The sequence below is a fragment of the Lagenorhynchus albirostris genome, chromosome 8 (assembly GCF_949774975.1).
Source record: "Lagenorhynchus albirostris chromosome 8, mLagAlb1.1, whole genome shotgun sequence".
NCBI classification, from domain to species: domain Eukaryota; kingdom Metazoa; phylum Chordata; class Mammalia; order Artiodactyla; family Delphinidae; genus Lagenorhynchus; species Lagenorhynchus albirostris.
The window spans coordinates 36,886,928-36,911,565 of record NC_083102.1 but is presented as its reverse complement, the minus strand read 5'-3'; the positions used below and the strand labels follow the sequence as shown (position 1 = coordinate 36,911,565).

General features: G+C 40.8%; 1 protein-coding gene across 1 annotated transcript in view; it reads right to left on the bottom strand.

Annotated features, from left to right (window-relative positions):
* DOCK4 (dedicator of cytokinesis 4) overlaps nt 1-24,638 on the bottom strand; it is a 486,038-nt gene that overhangs the window by 243,942 nt on the left and 217,458 nt on the right. Inside the window, exons 5-8 of the mRNA XM_060156832.1 lie at nt 22,635-22,731; nt 16,722-16,870; nt 8,591-8,675; nt 1,399-1,550 (exon numbers count right to left, since the gene is read on the bottom strand). Of these exons, the coding sequence (XP_060012815.1) occupies nt 1,399-1,550; nt 8,591-8,675; nt 16,722-16,870; nt 22,635-22,731 (483 nt within the window). The remainder of the gene's footprint in view (nt 1-1,398; nt 1,551-8,590; nt 8,676-16,721; nt 16,871-22,634; nt 22,732-24,638) is intronic.

Sequence of the window (24,638 nt, the reverse complement as noted above, 5' to 3'; positions counted from 1 at the left end):
AAACCCTGTCCTTGCTGCACAAAACCACCAACTTTAAATTCTATGAACACAGGACTTCCCTGGTGGTGCAGTGGTTAAGAATCCGCCGGCCAATGCAGGGGACATGGGTTCGAGCCCTGGTCCGGGATGATCCCACATGCCGCAGAGCAACTAAGCCCGTGCTCCACAACTACTGAGCCTGCGCTCTAGAGCCCACGAACCACAACTACTCAGCCCATGTGCCACAACTACTGAAGCCTGAGCGCCTAGAGCTTGTGCTCCGCAACAAGAGAAGCCCGCGCACTGCAACGAAGAGTAGCCCCTGCTCGCTGCAACCAGAGAAAGCCTGCGCACAGCAATGAAGACCCAAAGCAGCCAAAAATAAATAAAATTTTAAAAATTAAAAAATTCTATGGACATAGTCCACTGTCAAGAAATAGAAAGTACACTTTCTAGTAGGTAATGAATAACATATAAGTTAATTCACCAAAGATTTTATGGCTATAAATGCACTAAAAATAAACTTCACACATATTTCCTAGAAAAAGATTTTTTTTTACCAGAAAAACTCCAAGATTATTTTATATTTACAAAACAATATATGTGGCTCATTGTTGCTTAAAATTGTCAACGTTTATTTTAGTAAGTATTATTTCTTTAAAGTGTGCTACAATTGCGTCATTATGTGTAAGTTGTGGTACAATTTTAATTCCAAATTCAAATTTGAAAATTTTAATGTAGAAGATGGTGTGGATTGTGTTCAACTTTAAGACTTAAAAAATTTTAAACATAAAAGAAGTCTCAAAAAAAGTTGAGACCTTTGGATAACAACCAAAACGTCCATTGTAAGCCTCTCCTAAATTTTGAAAACTTGCCATAAGAGAACTACAACAGGTAAGACAGAGAAAGAAGAAAAATGTAGGTGAAAATTGCTTATTATTTCCCAGCTCTGAAACTCTCATGGGAAGGTTTCCAAGTATTTAGTTGTCTCTCAATATCATTTGATGCAGACAGGGTAAGAATAATATAATTGCTTACTGAAAATTTGAAAAATACAATGTATTGAACTTGATAAGCAAACAAACTTCAGATTTTAGAGATATTATGTCCTCCTTGCATTATCAATACAAAATAACTCCAATAACAGACCTGATATCAATGACATACTTTCATTTAATAATAATTATGGTTCCACAGCCCTTTTGAGTTTTTCAAAAAACGTTTGCATGCATCATTTCATCTAATTTTTGGGGAAACGCCCAGAAGTTAGGCAGCTTAGAAATTCACAGAGTTCTACAGATGAGAAAACAGGCTGATAGAGGAAAAATGTGCAAGGTCATATATCCTGAAGCCTGCCAGTTGCAAACATCCACAATTCCAACATTAAGAAGTTCAAGTCATATCTCCACATGCAGTTACCTGATTGGTCGATTCTCTTTACTGTCAAAGAGTGAAAAGATGACCTCAAGCTCCTCTCCCAGGTTGGAACACATGAGGCTTTTCATCTGCACAAAGAGGTGATGACTGCTGGCCTGCACTGGGGTATCTTTCTTCCGATGTCGATGCTCCATCTGAATGACACCCCCCCAGAAAACATGATCAGCATGGACCGAATTAAATAATGGAACCCAACAAGCTAGTTAGCTATGGTGTGATTATGATGTCCTGTGCTTTTTGTTGTTGTTGTTGTTGTGTATTTGGTATCTAGTTGGATGTTAAATTCCAAATTTTCTCCCAACCACTAAAATAAAAAACTGAAGTTTGCAGACCATCAAGGAATCCTGCTTTAAGATTTGTTTCTTAATCATTAATGTTAAAATGATATCAACTCACTGAGTAGATTCAGGCAGCGTGAAGTTCAAAGGATGCTATCGGTCCCTCGTCAACTCCCAGGGTGAGAACAAATTATTAACCATCTTTTAAAAATCAGACTAAATTGTATCTAGCTGATCATTTTGCTGAACAATGTAGCTATGACTTCACATTTCTCATAATTAAAAATTCTTTTAAAGCATACTAAATTTCAAACTTGTGGTAGTTTTCTGAGGTGGGCAGTATCAAATGATATTCAATCACTAGAGCAAGAAAATGTTTCTAACTTGCTGCGGAGCTACAGGGAAGCAGACCTAAGAAAGCCCGTGAGGGGTCTAAAGGCAGGAACAGAGTCTGTGTCCATCTCTTATTTCCATCCTTAATACAGCTAGCCTAGGCTATACTTGGGAGGTGGGACCGGAAGTAAGAGTTCCCACAAGTTGAGGAAGGAAAGGAATCACCCATGGTTCCAGGGGTGAGGAGAACATGAGAATGATCATTTAGTCAACATATACTTGTTACATATCTATTATGAGCCCAGCACTGGGAATGCAATGATGCGTAAACACAGAAACAGCCTGCCTTCATAGAGCTTTTCTACTAGGGGGAGCAGACATCAACAAAATTTTCCCACAAACGGGTAGAAAACTGCAACTCTGATGAATGGAGAATTTGACTTGTGTCTGGGCAGTCAGAGAAGGTTTCTTGGGAAAATGACACTTTAGCTGAGAGTGAAAGAGTGAGCGGGAATTATGAACCATCTAGGACAGTACTTCTCAAACTACCTGCAGTGAAGGACCAGGTTGGTTTTTCCGCCTAACCTACCGCAGATTGATATTTTCATAAAATATCATAAAAATGCCATGGCAATGTCAAAATGTTATAAAGGTTTCTAAACGTTTACTCGCCATTTTTGTACTTGGGCCAGTTACAAACAGCTCACGGTCCAGCTAGTTCTTGGACCACAGTGTGAGCAGAACTGACTCAGGGTAAGAGCACAGGGAAAACATACAGAAAGGCTGTGAATTAACAGAACAGGTGCTAAGAATGTGTAAGAGTATTGCTTTCATAACACAGACTACTAAAGAGGCTACTTCTTGTGGATCACTTGACAATTAAAAAAATATATTAATAGCTCAGGGATTAACTCCAAAGGAGTCATATCCTTTGTTGAGGTTAAGGTACAGAACTCTATGTCTACAACAGCCATCTTTTTATGTTTCTAAGTATAGTTCAGTAACTAATGACTAACTAAGATTTGAATGCAAAGAAATGCCATGTACAATTATAGATGCAGCAGCATAAAATCACCAGAAGTTTTTCATGCTTTTATTTTTTAAATTGAACCACTTGAAAAGTAGACAGCTAAAAAAATGCAATTAACCAAGTGCATCTATAATTATTGTATACTCAGCAGGTACACTGGACACGCCTCTGTGAAAGTGAAGAGTAAGTGCATTTTCTTTTAAAGTTGACCTCAGCATTGTGGTATGTGTTGGCCATAATTACTAGAAAAGGCTTTCTGCGGAGAAATATTCTAACTAGAAAAAAAGCATAGTTCTGTCTTTTTTTTCTATGAGGGTTGCTCTATTTTGGGCTTTAAAAATCCTTTATAACAGGGCAAAGGAAACATAATGCATTCATAAAACTACATCTCTTTAACTTCTCAAGCTTTTTATTTTCTGAAGTTGCTAACTTATTTACTGATTTACTTAAAAGTTCAGGGTAACAATGCACAAACTGCTATGAAGAAATGAATAACTACTAAAGGCTAGAGCTGAAAAAACAGATATAAAAACATTATGAATAGAACAGACCTCAAAGATGTCTGGTCTTTACTTCAAACAGTGCAAAGTTCCCAGCATCATTCATGACATTCACTAAAAACTGAGGAGAAAAATTAGCTCCCTTATTCCTGCAAAGAATCCAATCTATCTAGATCAGTGGTTCTCAATCTTGGCTGCACTTTAGAATCACCAAGAGAGCTTTTAAAAAATACTTATGCCCAGGTCCCATCCCAGAACAATTAAATTAGAATTTCTAGGGGATGGGGGTCTGGACAGTGGTAGTTTTAAAAGCTCCCCAGGTGATTCTAATGTGCAGTGAGGGCTGAGAATCACTGATTGAAATCATGTGCAGAGAGATGCAAATCCTAGAAGAGTGAAAAACGTATTGTTGCATCTCTTGTATAATTACTGCCTTGGTCTTTGCACGCATGCTAGTAATAAGCCCACTTAATTCTACCCTTTGTACGTGTGACATGGGCCCTCACAAATGGCACTGAAATCTCCTCTCTTCCTCACCCACCATCCTTCCATGCCTGAGACAGATTTGAACTTACATAGGTTAAGGATGTCTTGTTTATCTTTTGGTAATTCACTACTTTTGGGAACTGCTAAAAAATCTCTCTGTGAATATATTATTGCAGTAGCAAAATTTAAAAGGTGTGTCCACACTTCAAGAACTATGATTTGGTAGTTATAACACATAGACAAAAATCCATCTCTGAAATAATTTATGGTTACAAAGGCATCTAGCAGTGACTCTAAATGTGCTCACAGTTTAACTAGACTTTTGATTAGGAAAAGAAACAGATGCATTCCGAAGATTTATTAAAGTGATACAAATCATTAACCCTCACTAATGCATTAATTACTGGGTGAATGGTCCACACCAGGGTTCGCACCTTCAGCACTACTGACAATTTGGGCTGGTAATTTCTCTGTCGTGGGGCTGTCCTGGGCTTAGTAGGATGTTGAACGTCTTTTTCTGGCATCTACTCTCCAGATACCAGTAGTACCTCTCCCCACTCCCCACCATCCCCAATTGTGACAACCAAAAATGTCTCCGGACATTGCCAAATGTACCCTGTTCTCTGCTGGAGAACCACTGGCCTACCCACTAAGTATCACAAAGCAAGCAGCTAACCTGATCTTATTAAAACCAAGAAAGGTTCCTAACAAGATACTGCTCATGCCCAAACAACCAGAGAACCCAGCCAATAAAGTCCTCTTTACTACAGAAGGATTGAGCTCTGGTTGTTGGCAGTAAACCGTATGTTCCAACGGGACGTATGTCAACACGGTGAGGTTTAGCGCATTTTACTGCTTAGATGAACAAAATCAGGTGAGAAAGATCTGCTAACAGGACTATCAAAAACCCAAAACAAGACATTTTTTTCCTAATGATGCAGTAGGGAGTGTGTAAGATGCAAACACCTGTGTTTCAAATATCACGGGGAGAAGACATAGTAAAGAAAGAGAAGTGGCAACAATTAATCCAGCATCCTGTGTTGGGGCATTTTACCTCCATGCCATGATCCTTGATCTAGGAGTGACAATAAATCACCACCCCACTCCCACCTTCGCCATAAGGGATTGGTGGTGGTGCCTGCCAACTCCCCCTGGCAAAGTCAATACAATCAGTCACGTTTAGGTTGCATAGAGAAAAGGGCCAGTGCTACAGAGAACCTGATTACCGCTGGGCCAGGACATAAATAGGAACTTGAAGCTGCCTTAAAGAAAAAACATGTCCTTCTGAAGCTTATAATCATTTGGGGTTCTCTTGGGCTATTGTCTTTGCTTTAGAAGCAGTAAAATGCAATCACTATGGAGGAGAAATTACAATTTCATGTAAAATTACAATGTTTTATTTTCCTCATCTGTCAAATGAAGACTGTGGACTAGGTTCTGAGCTATAAAATATGAAAAACCCCCTCCAATGGCAGTCATTGCTAATCGATCACAGCCTGGAAGAGACCCCAGAATCTTATCAATATAACACTCCCAACAGCCACAACTAACAAATCGGAATGTTCAAAGAGATGAAATAAATTTCCCATCCCATATATGACTTTAAGTAAAAAGAAGAGAGATAAAATCACATGCATACAAAATCAAACTTGGGAAAATAAAACATATTTGTGACAGACACTGTTAGTTGCTCCTCAAATATTTGACATCCCTAGCTAAATATGGCCAATGAAATGTGAGTGCAAGTATTGTGTGGTAGTTCCAGGAAGGCTCATTAAAATAGTTGAGTCAACTGAGAGAAATCTTTCTCCTTCTTAAAGCTGGAGAGCAAGGTCATGGCTAGAGTTCTTGCAGCTATGGTGTACTTTAAAGTATCCTTGATGATGGAGCCTTTTTTGCTCTGACACCATGAAACCACTAACAAGCCCAGGACTTCCTGCCTCTGGGCTTGCATACTGTAAAGGAGAAATAATTTCCATCATGTCTAAGCTTCTATTATTTACTTATTTCATTGAACACAGCCAAATCTAATCTTAAGATCTAGCACATAAGGCTGCCATTATTCTTGCCATCTTACCTCCTTAATAAGGATGAAATAAAGATGACAAAGGAATGAAAACTGACTGAATGCTTAGGTGCTTTGCAAACATTGTCTGTCAAGGAAAGGCATTTTACATGCATTTCTTATTTAACCTTCCTAACAAACATGGTTAGAATTATTTTTCCATTTAATAGACTAAGAAACTGAAGCTCTGAAAGATTTAGCAGTAAGTCCAAGATCAGAGAGCTGGTGGAAGGAAGAGATGAAATTTAAACCTAGTTTTTTGGATCTATGCCCATAGTCTTCTCATAATACCATAGTAACATCAAAATCATTAAGTGATTGCTTATTAAGTGCAAATCACTGAACGAGATTATGTTGGACATAACAGAGGAAGTATCAATATAGGACACGGTGCCCACTCTGAAGAAACTTCAAATTGAGTGAGAGATTAAAACAAAAGTGAGAGACAAAATCTGATGCCCAACAGTTAAATAAACTATAATAAAAATGTCCCATTAGAGGATGTCGCTGACAAATCAATTCTAGAGATTTTGTTTGTTACATAAGCTAAGAGTTAGTGGTGACTTTTACTGCGAATATTCTCCTTGTGTGCCCTTCCTCCATCTCTGCCCTCCTCCCTCCAACCAACCTTCAACTGTGTTTTTGCTCTGGGCCTGATACCCTGCTTAGCACTGATGCCACAGAGGGGTGCGGCATGAAACATCGCCCTCAAGAAGCTCAACGTAAAGCAAAGGAAATTCTCCACAGAAACGGAATTTATTCCAACGGAAATAATGAGCTGTAGATAATCTGAACAGATTGATGATGAAGGGGAAAACTGAAAGCAGTATTAAGAACTGCTTTCTCAAATCAGACATACGCCTGATGGGTTTACTGATGATTTTTTCCACCACGTTTTTCAGATAATTTCAGGTGAAGAATAATCTGCAATTCTATGAAGAATACTCTAAGCTTGGGAAGCTATCCCCAGAGAGGTAGGATGTTCCAAAAAGGAGTCAGCTATTTTCCACAGTCACTCCTCCTTGGAACGTGGGGTAAGATGCAGTGGTAACTAGAGCAAAGCAAAGAAATGCCTGGGATACTGGCTTCTTTGATCTGAGGTTTTAAAATAGCTCAGTGAGTATCTAGAGATTAGGTAAAACTTTATACAAATATTAAGAATACGAGGCTAGGGGGGCTTCCCTGGTGGCGCAGTGGTTGAGAGTCCGCCTGCCGATGCAGGGGACACGGGTTTGTGCTCCGGTCTGGGAAGATCCCACATGCCGCAGAGCGGCTGGGTCTGTGAGCCATGGCCACTGAGCCTGCGCATCTGGAGCCTGTGCTCCGCCAACGGGAGAGGCCACAACGAGAGGCCCGTGTACCGCAAAGAAAAATAAAGAATACGAGGCTAGGGACTTCCCTGGTGGGCCAGTGGTTAAGAATCCACCTGCCAATGCAGGGGACACAGGTTCGAGCCCTGGTTCGGGAAGATCCCACATGCTGCGGAGCTACTAAGCCCATGCACCACAACTACCGAGCCTGCACTCTAGAGGTTCGGGATGATCCCACATGCTGCAGAGCTACTAAGCCTGTGTGCCACAACTACCGAGCCTGCATTCTAGAGCCCGTGAGTCACAACTACTGAGCCCGTGTGTTGCAACTACTGAAGCCCATGTGCCTAGAGCCCGTGCTCTGCAACAAGAGCACCGCAACGAGAAGCCCACACACCGCAACGAAGAGGAGCCCCCGCTCACCGCAACTAGAGAAAGCCCGCGCACAGCAACGAAAACCCAACGCAGCCAAAAAAAAAAAAAAAAAAAAAATACAAGGCAGATGCGACCAGATTTGGGGAACCTAGATGCCAAGTAAATAACTGAACTTCAACCTACCATGTAACTAGACAAAAAACTCAAGTCATGGGTGAGGCCACGATGGGCAAGATGACCAAATATCTCAGGATTATTAACAAGTATCAGCACTTAGGGATGGCCTGGGGTTTGGGAGAGGTGGGGGATAAGTCTAGCATTTGGAGACCAAGGAAGGGATACTTTCAGGAGTCTGTGCATACAGTGATAGCAGGGCAGGGAGGGGAGCTAACATATTGGTGAGCACTAACTGGAAACCATTAATCACAACAATATCCTGAAACAGAACAGATAAATATGTATGACTTGTAACCATTCCACTAGACTAGGCAAAATACAAAGATTTCACTAGACTAGGCAAAGTACAAAGATTTGCAAAATAAAACTTAAAACTTCTTTGTCTTTACTTCCTAGTGCCTGGGCATTGAGGGCTCAGTAGGAACGTCAGGGCATTCTGAGGTGGGTAAATTATCTCAGTTTTGTACTTGAGGCATGGTCACCTCAGCTCTCAATTCTCTTTACTTGCTCCAAATTAAACCGGGAACATCCTGTTCTTACAAAATCAAGCAAGTATGAAGAGTGTCATGGAAACCACAAAATTAGCAGTGAGGCTGTGAGCCAAGGATTCCTATACCTACCAATCGGTAGAGCTCAGTAATGCTGATGTCCTCTGGATCCACCATCGCGTACTCTTTCCTAGGCACCAGGTCCAGTCCCAGTTGTCTAGAAAACAGATTGCAAACATTTGGCGGAAGAGTTACCTTGATAGGATATATAAAAATAATTATCTTTGGGCTTCCCTGGTGGCGCAGTGGTTGAGAGTCCACCTGCCAATGCAGGGGACACGGGTTCATGCCCCGGTCCAGGAAGATCCCACATGCCGCGGAGCGGCTGGGCCTGTGAGCCATGGCCACTGAGCCTGCGCGTCCAGAGCCTGTGCTCCGCAACGGGAGAGGCCACAACAGTGAGAGGCCCGCGTACCCCCCCCAAAATAAAATAAAATAAAATAAAATAAATTAAAAAAATAATTATCTTTACTGTATCACCCTAACATTCGATATATCACCCACCATGCTTCTCTCACCCATATTTTTACCTTATATTAACCTCTCACTGTGATTGGAGTAAGTGACTAGGCTGAACACTGGTCATAACTTGAGAAACAGAAGATGACAAAGGCAAGTAAATGGGGTCGGGTGGGAATGGGCTGGCACTCTTGGTGGAGCACTCCTGCTACTGGGGGCCTCGGTACTCTATGGTGGGGAACTTTTAGCACCCTACAAGCTATTACCACAGAAACCCATCCTCCTTGTACTGGGGTGGAAACTAGAGATAGACATAATTTTGTTCTAGAAACAGAGTTGAGGAGAGGGAAATGTAGCCTTTAGGATTTGACCTGGCACCAAAATTCCTAGTTATATCCAGAGCTAACACATTAATAATGGGAATCTCTGGCAACACGTGCATGGTCCTTATTCATAGCAAGTTCTGGGGTCAGTCATTAGGAGAAATGGGGACAGGGGACAGAAATTAGGACAGCATAGGTCTATGCCTGGGGTAGCAAAAATGGCCTAATCTCTTACGTCAGGTTTCATTGTGACTGATACGTGAATTACTATGCTAAGAAATATTCTAACGTTATATCCAGCCTCAGTGGGACCAAGTATGGTATCAGATTTGTGATGTCTTACCATGGACAGAGGAAAATAATTATAATCTTGCCAGTTTCCCTCTAGTGACCTTGATAACATACTCCTCTCCAGGCATCCACCTTACTACACTGATGTCAAGGCTGTATAATTCTACTCATCTCCGTAACCATCACAACTATCCCAAAGGCTTCATGATGTCTCTCTACGAGACTCCCCTCAATTATCCCACTCCAGGTCTCACACTTAATTCTCTGAGGATATTTTGCTCTACATCCCTTCCACATCATTACTCTCTCTAATATGGAAGCCTTCCTGCATGGCATTTCCAATTATACAACCAAAGCCTTCTCACTTTTGTATTTTAAAAACATCCTAAAATAGATGGAGAGATATACCATGTTCTTGGATTGGAAGAATCAACATTGTGAAAATGACTCTACTACCCAAAGCAATCTATAGATTCAATGCAATCCCTATCAAACTACCACTGGCATTTTTCACAGAACTAGAACAAAAAATTTTGCAATTTGTATGGAAAAACAAAAGACCCCGAATAGCCAAAGCAATCTTGAGGACGAAAAAAGGAGCTGGAGGAATCAGGCTCCCTGACTTCAGACTCTACTACAAAGCTACAGTAATCAAGACAGTATGGTACTGGCACAAAAACAGAAAGATAGATCAATGGAACAGGATAGAAAGCCCAGAGATAAACCCACGCACATATGGACATGTTATCTTTGATAAAGGTGGCAGGAATGTACAGTGGAGAAAGGACAGCCTCTTCAATAAGTGGTGCTGGGAAAACTGGACAGATACATGTAAAAGTATGAGATTAGATCACTCCCTAACACCATACACAAAAATAAGCTCAAAATGGACTAAAGACCTAAATGTAAGGCCAGAAACTATCAAACTCTTAGAGGAAAACATAGGCAGAACACTCTATGACATAAATCACAGCAAGATCCTTTCTGACCCACCTCCTAGAGTAATGGAAATAAAAACAAAAATAAACAAATGGGACCTAATGAAACTGCAAAGCTTTTGCACAGCAAAGGAAACCATAAACAAGACCAAAAGACAACCCTCAGAATGGGAGGAAATATTTGCAAATGAAGCAACTGATGAAGGATTAATGTCCAAAATTTACAAGCAGCTCATGCAGCTCAATAACAAAAAAACAAACAACCCAATCCAAAAATGGGCAGAAGACCTAAATAGACATTTCTCCAAAGAAGATATACAGACTGCCAACAAACACATGAAAGAATGCTCAACATCATTAATCATTAGAGAAATGCAAATCAAAACTACAATGAGATATCATCTCACACCGGTCAGAATGGCCATCATCAAAAAATCTAGAAACAATAATGCTGGAGAGGGTGTGGAGAAAAGGGAACACTCTTGCACTGCTGGTGGGAATGTGAATTGGTTCAGCTACTATGGAGAACAGTATGGAGGTTCCTTAAAAAACTACAAATAGAACTACCATATGACCCAGCAATCTCACTACTGGGCATATACCCTGAGAAAACCATAATTCAAAAAGAGTCAGGTACCAAAATGTTCATTGCAGCTCTATTTACAATAGCCAGGAGATGGAAACAACCTAACTGCCCATCATCGGATGAATGGATAAAGAAAATGTGGCACATATATACAATGGAATATTACTCAGCCATAAAAAGAAACGAAATTGAGCTATTTGTAATGAGGTGGGTGGACCCAGAGTCTGTCATACAGAGTGAAGTAAGTCAGAAAGAAAAAGACAAATACCGTATGCTAACATATGTATGGAATTTAAGAAAAAAAAATGTCATGAAGAACCTAGGGGTAAGACAGGAATAAAGACACAGACCTACTGGAGAACGGACTTGAGGATATGGGGAGGGGGAAGGGTGAGCTGTGACAGGGCGAGAGAGAGTCCTGGACATATACACACTAACAAACATAAGGTAGATAGCTAGCGGGAAGCAGCCGCATGGCACAGGGATATCGGCTCGGTGCTTTGTGACCGCCTGGAGGGGTGGGATAGGGAGGGTGGGAGGGAGGGAGACGCAAGATGGAAGAGATATGGGAACATATGTATATGTATAACTGATTCACTTTGTTATAAAGCAGAAACTAACACACCATTGTAAAGTAATTATACCCCAATAAAGATGTTAAAAAAAAAAATCCTAAAATTCTGTGACCTCCCCAAAACCTCATTAGAGGTTTCATAAGTAAAAACCTCTTATTAATTCAGCACATACTTCAAGCCAGGTACTTCCCCAGCCACCCTGAGGGATTGTTGGTTTTAAGATTACAAGACTGTGGCCCTCTTGACGGTAGGACTTGGCTTTTAGATACTAAAACAGTTTCTCACTTTTCTTCACTTATGTTTCTCTTTAACAAACTTAAAAATCACACTCCCATTCTCTAATTTTTGTTGAACTTTCAAAGCACAAACTTGGTAATTCATTTTCAAAATGCCCATGTCTCCCTGTTAGTTTCTGAACTGTGTCCTCCCAAAATTTGTATGTTGAAGCCTTAACCCCAATATGACTATATTTGAAAAGAGGGACTATAAGGAGATAATATACGTTAAGTGAGGTCATTTGAGTGAGGCCCTAATCCAACAGGATTGGTGTCCTTAGAAGAAGAAGAGACTCCAGAGATTGTCCTTGTATGGACACAGTAAGAAGGCAGCCATCTGCAAGTCAGCAACAGAGTACTCACCAGAAACTGAATTTGCTGGTACCTTGCTCACGGACTAGTAGCCTCCAGAATTATGAGAAAATAAATGTCTGTTGTTTAAGCCACCCAGTCTGTGGTATTTTGTTATGGCAGCCTGAGCAGACTAATAAATCCCCCTTGCTATACCTCATCAGGGGATTCTGATAGGGTCTGTTCCCCATTCTCCATCCCGTCCCAAGAGAGGACCACTGCACTACAACGTAAGATATCAGAAGACACCAGGTGAGTATTGCTGAGGAAAGATTATCTAGCAAAGGAAAGAGGATATAGGCATACCTTGTTTTTACTGCACTTTGCAGATATTACTTTTTTTTACAAGTTGAAGGTTTGTGGCAACCCTGTGTCAAGCACGCCTGTTTGCGCCATTTTTCCAATAGCATTTGTTCACCTCACGTCTCTGTGTCACATTTTGGTGACTCTCAAAATATTTTAAACTTTTTCATTATTACATTTGTTATGGGGATCTCTGATCCATGATCTTTGATGTCACTATCTTAATTGTTTTGACATTTTTTAGCAATAGAGTATTTTTAAATTAAGATATGTATATTTTTAATAAATATTGCCATTGCACATTAATAGACTATAGTACATTGTAAACATGACTTTTACATGCACTGGGGAATCAAAAAATTTTGTGACTTGCTTTATTGCAATATCTGCTTTATTGCGGCGGTCTGGAGCCGAACCTGCTTTATTGCGGCGGTCTGGAGCCGAACCTGCTTTATTGCGGCGGTCTGGAGCCGAACCTGCTTTATTGCGGCGGTCTGGAGCCGAACCTGCTTTATTGCGGCGGTCTGGAGCCGAACCTGCTTTATTGCGGCGGTCTGGAGCCGAACCTGCTTTATTGCGGCGGTCTGGAGCCGAACCTGCTTTATTGCGGCGGTCTGGAGCCGAACCTGCTTTATTGCGGCGGTCTGGAGCCGAACCTGCTTTATTGCGGCGGTCTGGAACCGAACCTATCTCTGCAGTGTGCCTGCATACAACCACATGTGAATCAGAGCACTCACCTCCTTCCCCGTGTCACGTTCCATGAGGAGCTGCCCTACCATACTTTCTTCTGGGAGGGTCAGGGGGCAGCTGAAGTAGTTTAGTCATCTGACCATCTCCCCTTCCTGAGCCACACCTGACTGGCCCACAGGTAGGCACCTGACCAAAGGACAAATAATCCCTGGACTGGCCAGCAGCTCATGAGCAGTTGGTATAAAATGCTCAGTTTGAACATGAATAACGGATACTGGCTGTCAATGAGAACCTAGAAATTCACATAGCATCAACCATCTGAGAAACATGAAGGACAAGTGATCTACATCACTGCAGAATGACTGAGTTAAGACCAACTCCAGCAGCAGAGGTTCTGGAGTAGGTGTGGGATCCAGAACCTTCCTCAGCTTTGGGGCCCCAGGAGCTGGTGATCTGCAAGTCTTTTCCTCTCATAAGGCTTGGATTATTCAACTTCTGCTGGTTTCCTGGCGTCCTAGCTGTGTGAAGAGACTTTGATATGTTTCTATTTTGTTCTGTTAATTCCTAGGTATATCCTTAGGATAACCCTCCCACTGTGTGAGGCTTCTAAGCTCACAGAAGAGGATCAGGACAGTGCTCTAAAAAACAAGAAGAAATGAGGCAAAGACGGAAGGAACAGGATGGAAGGAGAGGACCTAGGACATGGGAAGCCAGCAAGGGAAATGGGTGGGTGGGGGGTTAGTTTTATATTAACTCAGTCACTGAACTGCTTTGGGACATCAGGAAGGAAGAATGAATGGGTACTCCCTCCTGTATCATTATCACAGGAAAATCAAAGGACAGCACAGGACTCTACGGAGAACTGAGACAGGTGCTATTATTTTAAGTCTGTTCGAGGCTTCCAGGCGAGAACACTTCTTCTGATGGCCCCTTTAGGGAACAAGATGGGTTATCTCTTCCCCCTCCCCCTCCCCCTCCCCCTCCCCCCAAGCTTCCTCCATCTAGAGGGCTTCTCTTCACCACTCTTCAACAGTTTGACATACAACTTGAGATTGAACACATCTTTCACTTATGTTCATCCTGAGATCTACATGCTGACAGACAATTTTGCAGAACAACTTAGTTTAATATGCAAGAGAATTATCTGAATTTGCTTTCCACTTTTGCTTTTCCATTCAGTAAGAAAACTATATTTAAAGGAATACAGTAAATACACAATCTGTAAACTGTAAGTCATTTTAAATAAGTTGTCAAAGAAATTCAAAGGAAACAGAATGAGACCTCAGAAAATTCATGAATTTGAGGATGATCTAAATAAATTATATTGCTCACTTTCATGCATCAATATTTTACCAACTTACCATAAATTAGCCAAAGAACTGCCCAAAGTACAAGCTAGAACTTACATGAGTCCAAACTGAGCCATGATTCAGTCATAATTAATGTTTTTCCCTCCTTTCCCTTCTTTATGTCATCATCTTCCTTCCTAAAACTGAAAAAGTATCATCTTGCCTGCTCTATATTTCTAAGCTATTTTTGATAAGCTAACTTCATCCAACTTTCTTCCTATTTACAAACTAGTCTTTTAAAGGAGGATCAGCACAATGACTAAGAGCCAATATAATTCAGAGAAAGCTCAAAGTTTTCTCAAAACAAACAAAGAACACATGAAAGATGGGCAGCCTAAGTCATGGTCAAACAGTCTTCAGGGGCTTCCCTGGTGGCGCAGTGGTTGAGAGTCCGCCTGCCGATGCAGGGGACATGGGTTCGTGCCCTGGTCCGGGAAGATCCCACATGCCGCGGAGCAGCTGGGCCCGTGAGCCGTGGCCGCTGATCCTGCGCATCTGGAGCCTGTTCTCCGCAAAGGGAGAGGCCGCAACAGTGAGAGGCCCGCGTACCGCAAAAAAAAAAAAAAAAAAAAAAAAAAGTCTTCAGATCTACCCCTCAAAGTGCTACCCCATCTCACACAGCAAGACCGGAGGCTCCATGCATGTGGCTGGCAAATCATCTCTCTCAGGAAGTGCTATGTGCTTTGAATCATGTTGCCCTGGAGCGGAAAGGGGCCTTGGATCTCTTCTAGCTCAACTTACTCCTTCGACAAGTGAGGAAACTGAAGTCAAGGAGGGCTCTGGAATTTGCCTCCCATCGTAAAAAAGCAGAGTTCCGAGTACAATGTCTTGCTGCATTCCAAACCTGCTCTTGTTTTTGACTCCCCAGAAGGAATAAATCTCCCTGAGATAAATGAATTAGGGCTGCTCTCCCGACTGTCGGTAACAGGATGAATGGCACAGCTCACTCAACGAAATACCAGAAGGACTCTGGATGAGACAGAGGTTTAAAATGTGTTAGTGGGTCCACGTCTTCATACCTGTAGTATGTGATATCTTGGCAGGAAACAAAACTGGCTTCTGATAAAGCGACTTTCTATGGTTAGAGGAAGCACACTCTCGTTTCAGATCAATTTTTCCAGATTCAGCAAGAGGCAAATTTATCTGTGGTGCACATTTTACTGCCTTTTCCTTTTTCTGTCGGCTTTTCTTTTATTCTGTTGCCCTAAGATCCTTTGAAGGTCCAAATAGCAAATGGGGATTTGGGGAGAGGAAACGGAGGGAGGCTATGACCTTGTAGGATACCGAGGGACCATTTACCGTCCTTAAACTTAAGCCCATACAAGCCTAACTAACATCATAGTCAAAGCTGGTTTATTCTAATTTCTCCCCCATATATTAACATTCATACTTAGCACAATCAGCCTTCATCAGAGCTTTAAGTGATTAGAGATACTATTTAAAGTGCTTGGCTGTTATTGTAGATTAGTCACTCACAGTTTTATTTAAAAGTAAATCTTGGTCAAGAGCAGCTTTTTTACTGAGCTCTCCCAAGTAGCTCCTCAAAGAGACTAATATGTATACACAGGCAGAATCAGGGCAATAAGGAGAGCACGCCCCCTCCCACCCAGGGTACCTGTCCTAAGACTTTTAACAGAAGCTATTAGCATTAGCGTATCCCTCCAGATTACACCAACGACCTACTGCCACAATAAAGAAGAGGAATATATTTAGAAGGAAATTCACATGCCAAACCTAAAGCCTTGAAACAAGATGAATTTTTAGCAGACGCCATATCTGATTGACCCCAGTGAATACTTTGTATTTCATGAGCATTTGCACACTGTCAGAGCACACAGGGCAGTAGAGAACCGACAATGTCCTGGGACCCCCACCAGCCCTAGAGGATGCAGTTCTTGACTCTACTAGTGAGAGTTTGCACTAAGCCCCCCAAAGCGGAAAGACGGAAAAGCCTCCTCTGGTGTCTTCCAGAGATAGGACTGCATAGTGGCTCACACCTGTGTTGCAGTCACATCTGTTGTGTTCAGCCACCAGAGACCACCCCCTCAGCGGCCAGTACTCACTCGTTGCCCCAGTCCAGGCGGGCGGTGATGTGGCGCTTCACATCCTTCATCCGATCGTGGGTGAGATGCCCCACAAGCACCTGCCGCCGCAGATCCAGGATTTCATTCATGATGTGCCACAGCCGGTGGAAGAGATCGCCTTCATTTCTCTGGGAAATATACAAATGCGGAAATTCAATGATCAGTCACTGAGACATGGGGTAACCACAGAGGAAATGGGGGGCAGTCCTGCTTACCCTCTGTGTGCTGGCCACTCTGTGGACAGATTCTCCATTAACAGACAAACTCTCCCCTCGGGTCCTCAAATGCACTCATTGCTCTACATGCTTTCATCCCATTTCACAATGCTGTTCTCCTGCCCAAGAATCCAACTTCACTTCTCAGACTCCCCAACACAGACATTGTGTCCCAGGGTCCTCAATAAGCCTCCACACCCAAGCTTGGTCTCTGGTTTTACTTACTCTGCTTCCGTTTCCACCTCAAATCCTCTTTCTTTAGCTCCATCCAATTCTACTACCCTTCAAGGCTCCACCCGACTTCCACCTGCCTCAGGAAATCTTCCCCTTACAACTCTTGCTCACATTCTTTTTTCCCCTTCTCTGAAGTATGCCTGCATGTAATTAAAGCCAATTCAACAGAAAACACGGTTTTCCAATTATTTCTTACATGTTGGTCTTAATGCTTTACTGTGTTCCCATCAGAAGCTGGGCACACAGAGGGCTCTCACACTCGTTCATTGATGAATTTTCACTGCTATTATCTGGTCAGTATTTAGACTTAAAAAGAAATGTTTTCTTTCTTACTTGTTGAACATTCATGTAAATTCAGGCTAATCTCCTGTGAAATTCATCAAGCGAGGAGGCTTAGTTGGAAAAAAGACAGGTTAAACTCCTGGCTTCAAATCTTGGTTTTGCCACTCACTAGTTTTATAGGCTTTGAGTATGGCTTTTGCCATCTGTGAAACAGGCACAGTACTAACTTCCTGTAAGGTTATTTTATGGATTAGAGATAACATTTGTGAAGAGACCCCAAGAGTACACTGATTAAGAGCACAGACTTGAAAGACAAACTACCTCAAACTGCATTGAAATTTTGCCCTTCACTGACTGAAAAACCTTTGGCAGTGTATTAACCTCTTTGTGCTTCTTTTCTTATCTGTAGAATGGCTATCATAGTACCTATCTCATAGGCTTGCTATAGGGATTGATGACTTCATATATTAAAACTCTGAGAACAATGCTTGGCCCAGAATAAATATCATGTAAGTAACAGCTGCTACTAATGCTGTTATCATTAATGTTCTGATTCAGAATAAACCCTCTTATAAATATTGTGTCTTTATCAAAATCTAAATGTATGTCTCTTCCCCAGAGATATTTAGGGTAAACCTTTTATCAGTATTTCATCTTCCATCAACCCTTCATCTTTCTTAAGAAGAAGCCATGCTTTTACTTTCTACAAAAATTATTAGTAGGCTATATGAATAGTGGTATGAAAGTATTGAGATGATCGTTCATCTAAAGTCCTCTACAGAGATACGCTGCCAGAAATACCAAGTTCTGGGTGATGGGTAAAGATGGTCAGTCATAAAATTCTTTTTCTTTTTTTCTTTTTTTGGTAAAAAGTAGTGATGGATCTTCTGCTTTATCAATGCTTGGTGACTGGAAGAGCATTTTCATGTACTGCGCAGGTTAGGCAACGTGCCTGCTGACCAAGAAGGATTCTCCACGACACCATCCCTGTCCTCTGAGATATCAATAATCTTGCTCTCAACTCCTAGAGCACTCTCTTGAGCCTGTTCTTCTATATCCTCTCACTCTTTACTCACGTTATACACTCCCATACAAGTCATTCCAAAGGTGCTATAATGTTTTAAGTCACTGGTCAGTGTCTGTGTTCTTCACCTGGTGTAAGCCCCCAACCACAATGGCTGAGACTGCACTACGTAGTCCCAGCAGCTGAAGAATGAAGGAAGGAATACCTTGATTTAGAGCTGTTAGTTTTGGTGGATCTTGAGAGGTGGGTTCTGTTTAGATCATATAAAAGAACAAGCAGGGAAGATCAAGAAAAACTTGAGGAGGATGGACCTAGAGATCATCATACTAAGTGAAGTAAGCCAAACACAGAAAAACAAACATCATATGATTTCACTTATGTGTGGAATCTAAAAAAAATGTTGCAAATGAACTTATTTACGAAACAGAAGGAGACTCACAGACACAGAGAACAAACTTACAATTATCAAAGGGGGAAAGTGGGGGGGATAAATTAGGAGTTTGGGGTTAACAGACACATACTACTATATATAAAACAGATAAACAAGGACCTACTGTATAGCACAGGGAACTATATATTCAGTATCTTGCAATAACCTATAAAGGAAAAGAATCTGAAAAAGGATATATATATATATGTATATATATACACACACACACATACATATACATATATATAACTGAATCACTATGCTGTTCACCTGAAACTAACACAACATTGTAAATCAACTATACTTCAATTAAAAAATTAATTTAAAAAATTAAAATTAAAAAAAAAAACTTGAGGAACTCTGTGGTCAGAAAGAAAAGTTCACTTGAGTCAAAGAAATTACATAAGGAAAATATAAGTCAAATCTCATGCAGCTGGGGAGAGAGTCAGCTCTGCTTAAAATGACTGTCACAGTGTGAAAGTCACTTGTCCTGCTCTTGGGGAAGGCGTTCTGCAGTTGTCCAGAAGAATGGGCTTGATTTCCTAATAATGTCGCCTCTAGTTCTTAAGTCTAAGAGAACATTGAGCTGAGAAGAAGTCAGATCCTTTATAAAAGGAAAACAAGTTGGTCCGCTTTCCCTTTCAGGAAGAGGTGGCAGGAACAGTGACATACTGCAGTCCTGACCAGCAAACCCTCCCTACTCGTGCATGAAAACAGTACATATCTGTTTTGACAGCTAGTCAGAAAATGATGCTTCTTTAAAAACTGGATTTTAAAAATTGGATAGTTATGAAGACTGTTCAGGAAATGGGAAGAATGCTTTTGATTTAATGTCAAATGAAAAAGGTAGGGTACAATATTAAACACTTAAAATAGAAAAATACCTAAACATTTTTACAATATATCAGAAAATTTCTGCAATATTTTTTGCAAAAAGTGAACTGTAAATATTTTAGTGTTGTAGAGAATGGGTAAGTTTTGATTTGCCTCAAGATGAAAATAATATAATTTTTGGAGCAGCAGACCTCAGTTTACAGCCAGGCTTTCCCACTTAGCATGGGACTCTGGATAGATTATCTTTGATGAGCTTCGAGAATAAAAACTACCTGGCAGAGTCCCACAGAAGACAGATGTGAAATACCCACCCAAAGGCCTGCACAAAAGTACTTGGTAAAAGATGGCTGCTGTATTTCTCCTAAACGTTTTGTGGTTAGATTACTGATACTTTATTAAGTGATATTTTAAAGGACATTAAATTAGGCCATTACCAATGTTATTAAAAAGAGCAAATAGCATTTCTCAAGCATCTGCCATGTGCTTTTTTATGCTAAATGTCCTACGTATATTAAGTATATCTCATATACTACTTACAATTAACAAGATATTAGTGGCTCATTAAGCACCTTTCCAGTGGAGAAGCTTCCAGTGGAGAAGCTAGCCTTAAAACTGTTAGGAAAGACCACAGACAGTACCCCAATACACTCAAGCATGATGAACCTGAACTAAAACATTTAGCAAAAACGTTTACATCAGGAAAAGGGAAACCAAAAGGTCCAACAGAGTCAAGTCAGCCTCCTTCTCAAGGTCAAAAATCTGGTACTTCCAGGTTAAACATTATATTTTTTCCTAATAGAACTGACTACGATTCCAGTATCCAAGGAAACTCTGAAAAAATTCTCTCTCTGTTTCCGTCACTTAGGACGGTAGGAGGTGAGAAGGTTACTCCTAGAGCTTACAACACATAGGTTTTCAAGCCAATCAAGTATGTCCCCAAAATAGATGCTCGCAGCCTCAAAAGCAGGCAAAAATAGCTAGATAAGGAAGAATCAAGTGGAAATTCAACTCTGTTCCTCACCAGCAGCTACATAAAAGGAAAAGTGCTGGTGCCTTAGCTCAGCTAATGGTTGACACTTACACTGTCATTATTTTTACAGTGGGTACTTAGGATGCAGTGATTTGAAAATTTCACATAGTTTCATTTTCCATGTTAGTGTCAGGTACAATATTAAATGAAATAATACTTGGGTTTTATATTCTTTCCAACACAAATTTTTTTAAATCTAAAAAGGAGATCTGCATTTCCTTTGTAGTCTCCCAGCACAGAGCCCTTGAGTTCAGTTATCTTGACAGTGCATTTACCTCACCCCAGCAAAGCCTAGACACTGTGTTTCATCTTAGATCATCTTGTGGATTTTAGTAGTGAGTCCTAATGCCACCAGCTCCAGGAGGGCATGGTCAGAGAAATCCAACATCAAAAGGGTTTTTATTAGTGACTTTTAAAGATTTTCTTGCCTCAATGAACTATCCTATTGCATTTTCTTTTTTAAATTAATTAATTTATTTATTTATTTATTTTTGGCTGCACTGGGTCTTCATTGCTGCACGCAGGTTTTCTCTAGCTGTGGCGAGCAGGGGCTGCTCTGCGTTGCGGTGCGTGGCCTTCTCATTGTGGTGGCTTCTCGTTGCAGAGCATGGACTCTAGGCGTGCGGGCCTCAGTAGTTGTGGCTCATGGGCTCAGTACTTGTGGCTCACAGACTCTAGAGTGCAGGCTCAGTAGTTGTGGCACACGGGTTTAGTTGCTCCTCGGCACGTGGGATCTTCCCAGACTAGGGCTCGAACCCATGTTCCCCTGCATTGGCAGGTGGAATTTTAACCACTGTGCCACCAGGAAAGTGCCCCTATTGCATTTTCTATGTAGCAGAAAATAAAAACGGTCATTTTGTGCCCATGTCCCTCACTAATTTGGATTTTCTCTTTGACAGGCTATTTCAAATCATTTTGTCAGGGTAAGTACACCTTTGTATTTTGAGCACATCCCTTCAAATGATTAAGCAGGGTAAGTACACCTTCGTATTTTGAGCACATCCCTTCAAATGATTAAGCTGTTCTATAAATTCCTTTGAAAATCAGAGAAGAAATAAATTCATCTTCCCCAAAATGTCACCCCCAATTCCCCATATACAGTGGTTCAGAGTGAGGGGAGGGTACTAGATTTACATCGGAATCCCAGCTCAGCCATTTTCCAACTACTTGGCCTCCAGCAAGTTCTTCACTCTCGGCCTCATTTTCCTCATTTGTAAACTCAGGATGATCATAGTCTTTTATTTCCTTGAGTGGTAGTAAGGATTAAATGAGATACTACATATAGAGTACTTCCCACAGGGTTTGCACCACAGAAGACTCTCAGTAAGTACAACATGTAAATAGGTATATATATATATATACCCAAAACACTGACCCCTTTTTTCCCCAAGAAACATTCCTTTCTCTTGTATATTTAGAACATTCTCATTGATTCTGGCTAAGCAGCCTATCATTTTTATTATACTTGAATAATTTACAGAGAATTAGAACATAAAAAATACCACCAATATGAAAATTGTATTGAAAATAAGTTTAGTTCCCCCTGAAAATTAAATGTATTCAGAAAGCCTGACCCTGGTTCCATGTAAACCATCCTATTTGATTAGATGCCAGGAAAGTGACCTTTTGCCTTCGTGCGGCTTGAAAAAGAACTTGCAAAATCCATTCTAGATGGACACAGGGATTAAAACAACACTGAGTCTTATTAAGCTCTCTATCCCTAATTCCTGGAGGAGTACTAGTGACTTACAGCATGTGCTCAAATGCTAGTTGACACTCCTGTTCAGATAGTTCTTAAAACAATTCTTTATCGGAAACATGATGCCATTAAAAAGTTACGTACCACATAGAGTTGTTTCCACATGGTTCCCCAGTCTCTTAATGTTGATGTCATCTCTGTGATAACAGAGTCTTCAGTGGGAATAACCATTTCAAATTGTCTGTGAAATTGAACAACAACAACAAAGTGTATATGCAAATGACATAGGCAATAATCTTAAACACTCTAAAAGGCCAACCAGGAAAGGAAGCTGCAGTTATTTTTGGTTCTGCAGACAGTAACCAGGATCCGATCATGAACTTGTGTGAGGAATGTAAAGTGGGTTACGGCAGTACCATAACAGAACGACCAGCCACTTTATCCAGATCAAGTCTGAGCAGTGTGGTGGTGAAGCAACAATAGCAGGAGAGTTCAGCTCCAGCCACAGTTTGACCTCTAAAGAGCAACTCGTTTAACTTCTCCAAGTCCCAAAGTCCTTGTGTGTAACATGAGGTCACCAGGCTACAGAAACTGTGAGATGGCTTTTGCCTTCCAAGCTCTATGACTATAGGACTCAAAGGGAGGGACGGGCTCATTCAACGATCAGGCTTTGATGGCTGCAAACATCTAAACTAACTCACCGTTATAAACAACTAGACACTGATATACTGACTGAACACTCACTTGTTCTCATTAACACTTCATTTTCATGACTTGCCAACAAGACCATGAAAAATGATTACTACTATCAGTAATGTTGTCATGCATCACAGAACTTATTAAGGGTTTGACATCACAGATATTTGAATATCCATTGCAGAACGCTCCGCTCCATGATTAGGGTAATATATTTCTCCTATTTCTTTTCTAAACATCAGAAACTATACTTGGAAAATATTCATACCAACATCTAGCAGGGTATGTATGGTGGTCCTAATATTAAGGAGATATAGAAGGAGATGGAGGGAAAAAACAGAAGATTGAATTGGTCTTCTGTATTCTATCTTTGACATACAATAACCTTTTCTTCTCGTCTCTAGTTTCTTTTTTCAAATTCTTCCAGTTTTTGCGCAGCTTAAAATGGGTAAGTGCCTATTAATACTACAGCTTCTCAAAAGAATGCTAACTGACTGTACTGATGGGCATTATCTCTTCATTTGAGTATTTTTTTCCAAGGACAATATCTAATATGTAGACACTGAACCAGGTTACATGGATGATCAAGGGAAAGTTACTTCGTAGCATGAGGCTAATAATTGCTCTGCATTCCTTTTTGACGTTATGTCCAAAGGGCATATAATTTTTTTTGTAAAGTTTTCTTGACAGCAAGTATGGGAGTTAAAATCTTGCCTTGATTTCTTCACCAACAGAGCCTCTTCTCCTCATTTCATACTGCTGCTAAAGTACTGACCCTGTGGATGTTTTACTCCTTTCTAGAGCTTACACACTGCTGAAAACATAAAGCTGGGCTGTAAAACTAGAAATAAAAGTAAACAGTAATATATGAACTGTGACATATATAGAACCTTTTATCAAGTCTATATAATATGACATTTTTAAATGGTAGTGCATTTATTTTGCTTTTGAAGCAGCTGTTGCAATTTAAAGGATGAATATCTGGAGACAGAGACTATAAAATGATAGAATGCAAGGTCAGGAGGGAACAGTGAATTTCCCGGAAACTCAACAACCTACTTAACATCTAAAAACTGAAATGACCTCAGCAGGAATTAAACAATAGAGAAGTGACCTCACAAACTGTAACTTAAGGACCCCTGTCAGTCCTGCATTGCTCTGAAGACCCAGGAAAGAACATAAAGGCAATTCAGTCTGTGGGAAGTTGATTTGGGGTTTGTTCAACCAAAATGTAAATTTTTAAGAAGCACAGAATTGCCATTTTAGGTGAGGCAGCTGTTTCCTTTTAATTATACCAAAATCAACATTCAAACAGTCTGTCATAAGTAGTTGCCCCTGAAATTATATTTTGTTCAGTTATTCTGAGATGAACTTTGCAGCTATTTCATCCTGGTGGGCAATCAGGGTGCTAATCCCCTGAAAATAAGGCAGGTAACATCAAAATCCCAAAGA